We start from the raw sequence: 12,627 nt of genomic DNA, 5'->3' as shown, positions 1-12,627 counted from the left end.
TCAATCTGCCACCAAGTTGGGATCGTGAGAAAAAAGCAGGACATAATTGGTGGTTAGGCTTCAAGAAGCGCCGGAACCTGGCAATTAGAGTGACAGAAGCAACATCTTTTAGGCGTGCCACAGCCTTCAACTGCCCAGTTGTTGATAAAATTTTCAACAACTTGAGTCAGATAATGGACAAGTACAAGTTCTCACCAAGTGACATTTACAACACTGATGAGACTGGGTGCACCACCGTTCAAAACCCTGGAGCCGTTGTCACAGAAAAAGGAAAGAAACAAGTTGGTTCAATCACCTCCGCTGAACGCGGGGAATTGGTAACGGTGGTGTACACTGCAAGTGCAATTGGATCAGTCATGCCTCCTCTGTTCATCTTTCGCAGAGTCCACGACAGAGAAAACTTCATCAGAGGTGGACCAACACAGTGCATAGGGAGGGCAACACGAAGTGGCTGGATGAATGAAGAGGTGTTTGTGGAATATTTAAATCACATCATAAAGCACACCAGATGCTCACCAGGAAAGAAAATCCTCTTAATCCTCGACAACCATGACACACACATTTCTTTGAATGTTGTGAACACAGCAAAATCTCATGGCGTTGTCTTACTGACCATTCCACCACACACTTCCCATCGTCTCCAGCCGCTCGACCGTTCAGTGTATGGACCCTTCAAAACAGCGTACAATAGAGCCATGGATGGGTGGCTACGATCCAATCCAGGGAAAACAGTAACAATATATGAAATCCCAGCTCTAGTGAACCAAGCCCAGATGATTGTCATGACACCATTGAACATTGCTGCTGGATTCCAAGCCTCGGGCATTCATCCATTTAACCGGGACATCTTTAGTGAAATTGACTTTTCCCCTTCTCTTCCAACTGACCGTGAGCAAAATGTGGCTGCAGAAAGCCTTGAGGCAAATTCTACTGTGGAAGATGCAGGACCATCAGGTGAGGTTCCTGGAGCAGTCTTGCCCATGCACAGTGATGATGTCCGACCACAAAAACAGCAAGAAGATGATCTTATGCAACCATCCGCATCTGGGTCTTGTGTTTCATCTAGCTCACATGATGTCATGCATCGTCCATACATTTCACCATCTGTAATTCAACCATTTCCGAAAGCAGCACCAAGAAAGGCAAGAAGAGGTGGTCACAAAAAGGGCAGCTCAAAGATTTTGACTGACAGCCCTGAACGACAGAAGCTGATTCCCCTTTCTGAAAATAGAAAGAGGAACCTATTAACAAAAACAAAGCAGTGTTTGTTCAATGCTGGTGGGAAAAAGTCATGTCCTCCGAGATCTAAAACCCCATGTTCAAGTGACACTGATGATTCAGATTTTGAATTTGATGATGTGTCATCAGATAGTGATGGTGATATTGATCTGGATAGCCCAATAATCGAAGGTGACTTTGTGGTTGTCAAATGTGCTGGCAAATCACAAACTGTGAACTATATTGCCTGGGTTGACACTCTCAACGGGGAGGACTTTGAGTTTGAAGGTGTTTTCCTTCAAAAAAGTTGCTAGGAAGGTGGGAACGGACAAGCCTATGTTTGTTCCAAACCCAAAGGACGAAACGGGTTTCAATGCAGAAGATGTTGTTTACAAGCTGCCACAGCCAAATAGTGTTGGCAGTTCTGTCCGTTGTTCTAGCCAGCTCGTTTTCAGCTGTGACTTGTCACAGTGGCAACTTCATTAACTTACTTTCAGATATATGTTTCAAATTTTGTGCTGGTTCATTCGCTGTAATTAACATTTCTACTTCATTATTATAATTTGTTTTATAACCACAGCAACAATTTTGGCCTTGTTCTTTCTTTATTTGCAACACATTTTTGCATGGCACAACTTACCCCTGTGTGGCACAACTTACCCCAGAGGTTGGATCAACTTGCCCCATGGTCGGGGCAAGTTAAGCCATTTGATATGCATTTTTGTAAAGCACATGGTCGGTTTCGGTGTACTAGCAGAAAACTGCAACTTGTTTCAAAATGTTCCCAAATAAAAGAATTTTATAATAATACACTCATCTTTGCAAAATAATTAGTCGTTTGGGTTCTGAAGAGCCAAAATGGAAAATTGGCTCAACTTACCCCGACTTCCCCTATACGTGTATGTATATATATGTATATATATATACGTGTATGTATATATATGTATATATATACGTGTATGTATATATATGTATATATATACGTGTATGTATATATATGTATATATATATACGTGTATGTATATATATATGTATATATATGTGTATGTATATATGGTTATGTATGTATATATGGTTATGTATATATATGTGTATGTATATATATGTATATATATATGTGTATGTATATATATATGTATATATATGTGTGTATGTATATATATGTATGTATATATATATGTATATATATGTTTATGTATATATATATGTGTATGTATATATATGTATATATATATGTATGTATATATATGTGTATGTATATATATTTGTATGTATATATATGTATATGTATATGTGTGTATGTGTATATATATGTGTATATATTTATATGTATGTATATATATGTGTATGTATATATATTTGTATGTATATATATGTATATGTATATGTGTGTATGTGTATATATATGTGTATATATTTATGTGTATATGTATATGTGTATATATGTATGTATATATGTGTGTGTATATATTTATGCATATATATATGTTTATACGTATGTATATGTATGTGTATATATTTATCCATATATATGTGTATATATATATATAAACATATATATATATATATATATACAGTATATAATTATATATATATATATATATACAGTATATAATTATATATATATATATATATACAGTATATAATTATATATATATATATATATACAGTATATAATTATATATGTATATATATATAATATATATATATACTTGCAAACATATGAGGGTAATCTTGACTTTCTACTTCACATCTTTTTATTTCATGGTGATAATGCACGTGTTTACAACTTTCTTAACAATTGACAATTCCTGCTCAAGAAGAACATCAATATAATGGAACAACTTACTTGATTTTGTTACTGTGACATTTTTCTTTTCCCCAATTTCAAGGAACTTATTTTGAAGGTGTGGATTCCATAACGAAGGCGTTAACAACGGATGGAGGAATATCTTAAGAAAATCCTTCCAGATGTGCATAAAATGTGGATAAAAAATTAAGTTAGATTCGGCAGGGACTGGGGGTGTATTTTAAAGAGGGAAAACCAATAAAACATTTTCTTTTTTTATATGGCTACCACTACTTTTTAGACAGGTTACCTTACCTATTAAAAATTATTTCCGTTGTTTTTATAACTTGTTTAGGTATTGATTATTATAAATAATTATGTGTCGATCTGTTATTACAGGTAGAATCAAAGTTCTGAGCTTTTCATTACCACTATTACCTATTAGTATATTTTTAATGTGTTCATTTAATAATTTCCCTTTCTTCTTTCTTTAGACGTGTCTTAAGATAAACTTGTATTTCTGTCATGTTATTTCACTTCTGCCTTTCCATAACTCTTCTTTTCCACTTTCGTTAACGCATTCCTATAACTTTCATTTATCTTAAGTTTTTAAAACATCTCATCTGAAAGTTCTTTATTGTATCTATTCTTTACACCATCATCACAAAATTAATGAATATAAGTCAAAAAAAAAAATATTTAATAGTAAGCTTCATGCGATTTTCCATTAATTAATTGCAATCTGATTAAAGAAATCTGATGATATTGTGATGAGCGATTAATGTGAAGAGGTGGTATGCAATGTTAGAATTATAATCTATCAAACAACGTAGAAACATTCGTTTAGGCAAAATATGGATTGGTGAAAAAAAAACATGTAGCCTTTTGAATAAACATTGTCACTTAATATTGCAATATTAGTTTTAAATACTCTTTCTGAAAAAAAAACAGGAGTAAGAAAAAATACTTGAATAATTATTGTCACCTTGAATTTAATTCAAATATTAGATGTCAATTGTTTTATTTTGAAGTGATGGCTGTGGTCGAACTGGAACATATGCTCTTATGGACATGGTACTGAATCGGATGGCTAAAGGTAAGTCATGTGTTGGACAACTTTTAGAAATTAACTTCCAAACTGACCTATCTCTTACCAAGTATTTTTTAAATGGATTGTTATTACTTTTTACTATATTTTCCTTGTTAACTGACCTTGTTACTTTAACTGTTCTACATTTACTAACTTTAATTGGGAACGATTCTTTTTTGTTGGCTTGACGTCGGTACAGTGTACTTTGAAATCTGGTGTTAGTTGAAGAAAGCTTGTTTGTGATAACGTCGAAAAGGGAACAGGACATATTTTTGTTATATGTGCTTTGACGCGTTGAACTTGGCGATCTGAAAATCACTCTTTTTAACTCAACCATTCCACGATTAGAATTTGTCTGCACATGCTTTATAAACTCTTCTTTTGCTCAATAGTGGTAAAGCTCTGCTGGTTAATAATGGCAGCAGTTCCCTAACTTCATTCACTGCTATAATCACATCATCACCAGCTTCACCCTGTGCTCTAATGATATTCTAAGATGAAGTGTTGCTGCCATATTTTGAGAGGTGTTGATCATAACACTCTTTCTAACCGTGATAGAGTTGCAAAATCTGTTTTGCAACTTAGTGAGGAATGTTTTCTTCTCCTTACAGTTTTTCTCTCATAGAAGAGATGTTGCTTTATCATTATTTCCATAGAAAGTGCTTGATTCAGTCTCTGGTTCCTCTTTGTAAAACTTCTACAGCAAGAACTTGTCTTTATACCACCACTGCAAAGAACTTCCTTTCTTTATGTGCCAAGGTGGAAGTTCTATGAACAGAGTTTCTTTTCAAGAACTTCTCATCTGCAGAACATATTGCTATAGGATTACTTCTCCATGAGCATGATGACGTCATCTTCAAATCTGCTGCCGATAATCACTTGTCATGAACTCTCCTCATGTTATCAGTTCCATTATTTTTAATCCTCTCATCAACAGTCATCATCATTCAACTGTCAATCATCAATTCTTATCCTCTAGTAGTTTTGAGCCTTGATCAGTGGTAACTCATAATGATAAAAAGTTCAATACATGTGTTATTAAAAATAATGGAAACACCTTAAAATTTCAAACAGATTCATTTTAATTTAGGACCGACTTTTGCAGTAATTAGAGTTTCAAATCTATGATGTACAAAGTTTAAATTATTTCCAAAGGAATTTTTATCAATTATTGAATTAAAACTGTCATCAGTTCTTGTAGTGATGCTGATGAAGGATCAAATAACTGGTAATATCACACTTTTGGTGTTCACCCAGCATCAGGCATTTTGACTTCTACTGTAATTGGAAGTTTATTGCAAATACAAATCAGCATGTGGTCTTCAATCAGTATATATATCTTGATTATAAGAGATGACATACTGCTCAAGGTCACATGTATTGGCCAGACCCAACGTCACTTTGGTGATCTAACAAGAACCAATGTGTCAGCATGATTCTGCCATATGATGGAGGATATATGATGCCATATGATGGAGGATATATGTTTAGTGAAGTTGTAGAAAAAGGAAATCATTTTTCAGAATGTAGTTATTCTTGTATGTTGGCATAAAGGAACATTTTAGCTTATTTTTGAAATAAAAGAAATGACTACAAATAAAAAAGTCTCAAGACTGTTTGAGATCCTAAGAAGTCTTGCCTTGACAGAGTTCAAAACAGACTTTTAAGCCTAGTGGGGGAATCCCTTTTCTCTTCCCTGCAACCTCTTTCTCACAGTGAGCCTGTCTCTGCTTCATTGTTATTTTAATGGCAAGTGCTCATCTGACCTCCAATCTATGGTTACCCCTTGCCAAACTTTCATGAGAAACACTCGTCTAGTTGAAAACACTATCAATAATTTCTCCCTCTCTTTATCAGTGCCTAAACCTAATCGTAGATTCCATGAACAAAGTTTTTTTCTTAAAACTTCACACCTGTTGAACTCCCTTCCTTTTGCCTGTTTTCCAGCTGACTATAATATGCTCGTCTTCAAGTCCATCGTAAACAAATTCTTGATGAGCCGTTCCCCTTAAGCAATCCTATTTACCAAATTTCCACTGCTAACAATTACTACGGCATTGTCCCATTGATCACTGTACGCTTATTAGCGTGGCTTCCTGTGGCTTCCTGGCCTTGATAAGTAGTGATTCCTTTGTAGAAAAAAAAAATGGCATCACTTATTTGTTACTATGATCCAAGTTTCATCACTATTCCAACAAAAATGTCCCTTGTTTATTTTTCTTTCTCTTCTATCAGCATCAAATATTCATGGGCTGCGTCAAGCAGAACAGCATTTCATAATGACTCGACCTCAAAACAAGATGTTCCAAAAGTAATGCCTCCTATTTTTTTATTCAATCTGAATGGATCAGATTGAACTTCTTCATTCATGACCTGAACTTTTCATCTCTCTCTTACAAATATTGATGGTGTGATATAATATCAGCAACCTGTCATGGACGTGCATCAGAAGCAAAAATGCTTCATTGAATTTCATGCAGATAAATTTGAACTGATCAACATTCACTGGTATTTGTTGACATTTTATGAAGCTGATGCAGTCGATATTAGCACCGTTAAGAGATGGATTCATCGATTTTAGTGTGGCAAAGTGCACTCCAAACTTTTATGATTGAGGCATCAAAATAGGCAAAAGTGCATAGAGGATGCTGGTGACTATGTAGAAAAATAAATTCTAGAGCATAAAAGGTCGCTCGTTTAAATAGTACCACTCCTGTCTTTATAGCTCTTCAATGTTTTAGTTTTTAAATAAAAAAATAGGAGGCCGTACTTTTGGAATGACTATCATATATTTTGTTGATTAAAGCAGTTTTGTCATCAGCTCTTTGCTACTTTGAACTATTTTTAGGATTTTCTTTTTCTTTGTTTTTTATGTTTTGTTCCTGAAAATGACAGAATCCACATTTTATGGATAACTTGTTTTGCACCTCCTACATAATTTTTTTTCTCTTATAATGTGCTGCCATTACAGGTTAAAACGTCTGAATGCTTTCTTGGTATGCTGCATACTCTACAGAGATTTTGTAAAACATATAAAACAATCCGTTTATGCTTTTGACATTCATCTTCTGTATCTTTCTGGTTCATCTACCTTGACAAATCAATAAAATGAGTTTCCTCCCTTTATTTGAAGAGTTACACATCTTACATATAAACTCCCTTTCTACCTCTTCCCTGCCCTTTCTGCAAGTATGCCTTGTTGATTTTGATTTTTATGTCTTCAGGACATTTTAAGTTGCGGGAAGAACAGGAAATGTTGTCAAACAGTCTCTCTCTCTCTCTCTCTCTCTCTCTCTCTCTCTCTCTCTCTCTCTCTCTCTCTCTCTCTCTCTCTGTGGGAACAAAACCGAAATTTTTAAGACATTTTGAACAGTAGAGGAACAATCAAATGACAAAAGCCAAGTGATAAAGATAAAAGGCAATCAAAGGTTATTGTTATGCAAAATAGAAAAAAAAAATGACAAATATTGTAAAATGTTCAGAAGGCAATATTACCAGATAAAAGTAGTGCTAAAAATGTTGACATATACAAATGAAATAAACGATAGCAATATCCTAAACATTTTAGAAGACAGTATCATTAGAAAAACATGGTTATACATAATTAAAATAAAAAATAAAAAAGATTCTAAAATGATTTATGACGATAACAGAAGACAAGATTAGATGACACAAAGGATGATTGAAACACAAAGATTAAGAAATGTGCAATGGGAGAAGATGGGCAAAATGAATGAGATTACGAGATATTGAAACAAAAGATGTCGGTGATCAGGGAAAAGTGTGACAAATGTTAATGACGACAGCTAAAAAAATAAATAAATGACAGCAAGAGTATATCTTATCTCATCCTGGTGAGTAAAACTCCCTCCCTGTTCCTTGCTTCCTGACTAAACTGAGATGTAATATGAATAGACATCTTGCTACTCAACTCCCCACTATACCCTATTAGACATTATTCCATATTGTAGTAGCTCTTTACGATTAAGTAGCAATACACCTTGTTTCAGGTGAAAAAGATTAACAAAAAAAAAAGTTCTTTACAGGGATAAAAAATTTAAATTAAAGACAGCAACATTCTAAAAGATTCAGAGGAGCATAATATCAAATATACAAACTTGAACATTTTATAAATAAATTTCTCTTATTTTGTCTGATTAACAAAAAGTTAAGTCTTAGCATTTGCTGATGAAATGTAAGAAAATACTGTTTTTTTTTCCTAGCTATGACTGCTCGACTGTATATTCAGCAGACAATTTTTTTAGATTTTCATTTAAGTGTGAAAGTTTGAAAGGAAAAAGTAATAATACAGCAATTGTTGTCTATATTGACAGAAAAAAAAAGTTGTGAAAAAAAAAACAACAATACATGTATGCATATGGGAATGTATATATTATGTGTGTACGTTGCATGTAGCTATATATGGATATGTATGCATATATGTGGATGTCAATTGGAAATGTATGCATATATATTTGTGCTCTTATGCACACAATTTTTTATGTAGACGTTACTATTGGTCTGTGGTTAAAATATAAATATTATTGTTGTTGTTATTGTCATTATTATTAATATGCACAGGCTTGCATGGCTTCGGGTGAAAACCACATTAAAGTATCTGCTCTGATACTGCACAATCTTTTCTGTCCTCAGTTAATGAATGAGAATTCCGTCAGGACCGAGACAATTTTTATTTTTATATTTATTTTTGTCCCTATCCAGTGTGCCATTTTTGTAAAAGAGGGAATGGAATTTACTTCACATTAAAAACCGACATTGTCTCTAACTCTGCCCTCATGGGGAGGTTTATTATTATTATTTAAAACTATCACTATTGTTATTAATACTTTATTATATTAATCTATTAATATTTTTACTTCAACTATTAATATTATCATTATGATAAATATTAATAACATTATTTTTACCATTAAACAAATTTGTTTCAGTTTCTAACCATGTATTATATTGGAATCAATTGCAAAAATTTAAAAAAATAAGATACAACATTCTTCTTCCACAAATTTTCGGCAAAAATAATTCACGTGAACTCTTTTGAACATTGTTGCAAGGAATGAACGCTGTCCAAATTACAAATTTCCAGTTTTTTTTTTCAATGTTTTTTATTATGTATATATATTATATGGACGTCTAGTGTTAATGTAAACTCTATAGTATTATTTTATCACTTTTGTTCAAATTGAAATATACTTATCTAAGTATTCTGGTTAGTGTAGTTTCAAAAATATAATACCTTATGAGAGGCTATCTAGTAATTAAATCTAATTATGGGAGTCTCCAAAACTCTTGATTAAAATTTTGAATAGGATAATCAATGACTATAGGATAGATTTTTTTCAAGTCTCATTAATGAAACTTTTATATTGATTTTTGTTTTTGTTCTTTTCATAGGTGCCAAGGAAATTGACATAGCAGCAACTTTAGAACACATCCGTGATCAAAGAATGAGCATGGTGAAAACAAAGGTAATTCTTTATACTTTTATGACAAAAGTAAAATGCTCCAACATTGACGAATACCACACATACTCAATATAAATATATAATGTCACTCCTCATCTGCAGGTACATATTGGTGAAGGGAAAATTATTCCCAATTAGCATTTAAGGTAAAATGTTCATTGTACATAACTGAATTCATTGCAAAACAAAATAAACACATAACTCATTTGTTCACATAAGTGTTATGAGGAGATATAATATTTTATGTGTTAGTTTGCAATATTTACTTCAACAGTGCTCAATACATTAGTAGAGCTAGTAAATTATGAAACTATAAAATTGTTTTACTTTATATGTTGGTTATATCTTTATAAAATTATGTTTATATATCTTGTATGTACAGCATTCATTTTTAAACTAATTAACTGATCATTATGAATTTTGGAAAACAATTGCTAGGCATAAGGAGACCAAATGTGGGTTAATATTAAATATAGCTGACTTGAATATAGCTGTCCTCCAGTTTACCTTCACAGTGTTTTTTGAGAGAAGTTTGTTTGATCTTGGCAATCAGCTCACCTTTGGTGTTGTAGACAGTGTGTTTAATATCTTTCTCAACTGTGCTCCACACATAATAGTCCATCAGGTAACTTGGGTGCCAGATGTTGGAACTGGTGAAGTTGTGGAAGTTCTCAGACGACCACTTCTGGGTTTTCTCAGAGGTATAGCACAGAGCTAAGTTCTATTGCCATACTTATTTATTTCAAATCCCTTTTCAAATATGTGGGACAACATGACAAGGCCTTTGCTAGAAACACACTCAAATATAATCACAGTTTGAGGAAACTTGATCTTCACAATGCATGCGCTGTAGCTTAACTACATGTTGTTTTGTGCATTTGTCTTGAGAACAACTAAAGCATCACTATGCATTTGACTTTTTGCCTTTCTATGATGCATAGTTGGCCATTTCTGCTATTGTATCAAAGTATCAACAGTTTCTTCAAGGACATTTCTCTCACGAGAATTGTCTTGTCTGGATTTGTGGAATGTTTGTTTCTGGATGAATTTTGTTGTGCATACAGAACAGTCCGAACACCTGATATGATCCTTCTTCTTCTTTAAAAATATTTACGTTGATATAACAAACGAAATTGTTAACAATTCATTCATTCAAAAATATTTGCATTGTATAAATTAAATTGTTTAAAATTTATTAATTTATATAAAACAAGGTGGGTTCCCTCTATTGTGCTAGAAAACTACTCACATCTGAGAGTATCTTGTAACTCTACAAGGCCATCATCCGTCCATGCATGGAGTATTGTTGCCACATCTGGGCTAGTGCATCTACCTCTGGTCTCTCCCTCTCAAATAGGTCCTGGATATGACCTTAAACTATATCCAGTGGTGAGGCCCCAGCTTGCAGGCTTTGGGGAGTGTGGAGCCACCCCTTAATTGCCATTGCTCCCAGGTCCACTCTGATCCAGAGTGGTAGTACCTGTTAGGGTCCCAACTATGGGTTAAATAGAAACCGACTTGAAAACAACAAATATATTCTATTAAAATATTTTTCTTCAAAATCTTTGGATTCGGCATTAAATAGCTTGAAAAGGGTTGATATGCCGTAAAACAAAACCAACCAACCAACCAACCTTCTCGGATAGGATTAAGAAAAGAGTTTTCAATCTAATATATCCCACTTTGTCAACTAAGCTCCAATTCCTGCCTGTGCCTGTTTTACAAGTATTTTAATGGAATACGCTCTGATGAACTTGTTGCACTTGTGCCCCTCGATGTACATATCCCCAACAAGTCCACTTAGCAACAAAATCACACCCCTTCACTTCCTTAAACATCAAAAAGCTTTCTACTCTAATAGCTTCTTCCTTCAAACAGCTAGACTTTGGAATTTCCTTCCTGCTACCTGCTTCCCTGACTGTGCTGATGTATAGAAGTTTAAACTAACATCTGGTTAATCTTTCCTGGGCATCGTCCCAAATAGTAGCCCCTTACATCCAAGTGGCGATATGCCTTGTTAGAGATGAAAGCAAGTAAAACAAAAAAATATTAAACTGACAATTCTTTTTGCAAAAGAAGACACAATTTTCTTATTTTATTAAAGCTTACATATATTTCATATTTTATATATATTTCAAGAGATTTAAGGGTAAATTATACAAATAGATAAACGTGGTAACTGGAATTTGCTAGCATTGTAATAAGTGTAAATCTTTTCTATTGTAACAATAAACATCAAGAATAATAATGGCAGGAATTTTCTCACATTCACTTGTCCCTTTGTGTTTTGCAGGAACAATTCCAGTATGCCCTGTCTGCTGTAGCTGAGGAGGTTCATGCCATCTTGAAAGCTCTTCCGCAATAAAAAAAAACGATAAAAGACATCTGACTAACAGGCTTGGACTTTACTCTTAACCGACACTTGAACTCTGGATCACTGCACGCGCTCTCATGGGACAATGAACAGAAAAATGATAAAGATTCTTAAGAATAAATAAGATTTAAAATAGCTGAATAATATTACTACTACTACTGTTGTTGTTAATACTTTGAATGAAAAATCTATATTACCAAAACGAATTCCGAACAGAAGATATTTCTTTTTATTCTTCTTTCAGTTTGCCATTTTAGTGAAAAATAAAAAATATTCCAAGAATGTATATTAAAAAAAAAAAATGCAAAAAAACACTTTATGTTTGAGATGTGATGAAAAAAAAAAAAAGGAAAATTCTTAGTCAGTGACCCCATCCCTCTGGTCATTTGAACAACAACAACAAAAAAATGGTATCACTAAGATGGTTTCCGATCTGTCTCCTTAATTTTTCTATATGTTCCAGAACTTCTAGCCAATATTCTGGGCAAACAAAAAAACTAAACTAAAAACAAACAAACCCAGTGTAAATGCAATACCTCAAATCTTTCCTCTGGAAGGAACATATTTAGCAATACACTGTATCTAATATCACTCAAACGCCACACATATCTCATAAATAAACAAAAGATAAACACATTTTTTTTTCAAATTAAATTCCAAAGAATTTGCATAC

The 12,627-nt window shown here is 33.3% G+C and overlaps 1 protein-coding gene across 4 annotated transcripts in view; it reads left to right on the top strand.

Annotated features, from left to right (window-relative positions):
• LOC145291330 (receptor-type tyrosine-protein phosphatase N2-like) overlaps nt 1–12,109 on the top strand; it is a 1,723,320-nt gene extending 1,711,211 nt beyond the window's left edge. For all 4 annotated transcript variants that reach the window (XM_080137086.1, XM_080137084.1, XM_080137087.1 and 1 more), the window contains 3 exons: nt 4,039–4,103; nt 9,510–9,583; nt 11,874–12,109. In XM_080137086.1, the coding sequence (XP_079993212.1) occupies nt 4,039–4,103; nt 9,510–9,583; nt 11,874–11,945 (211 nt within the window). In that variant the 3' untranslated portion in view covers nt 11,946–12,109. The remainder of the gene's footprint in view (nt 1–4,038; nt 4,104–9,509; nt 9,584–11,873) is intronic.
• The last annotated feature ends 518 nt before the right edge of the window (nt 12,110–12,627 follow it).

This window comes from Euprymna scolopes, chromosome 12, assembly GCF_053919585.1.
Source record: "Euprymna scolopes isolate OS-2025 chromosome 12, ASM5391958v1, whole genome shotgun sequence".
Classification (NCBI taxonomy): Eukaryota; Metazoa; Mollusca; class Cephalopoda; order Sepiida; family Sepiolidae; genus Euprymna; species Euprymna scolopes.
Note: the sequence above shows the minus strand (reverse complement) of the source record. Positions and strands in the feature narration are given on the sequence as shown.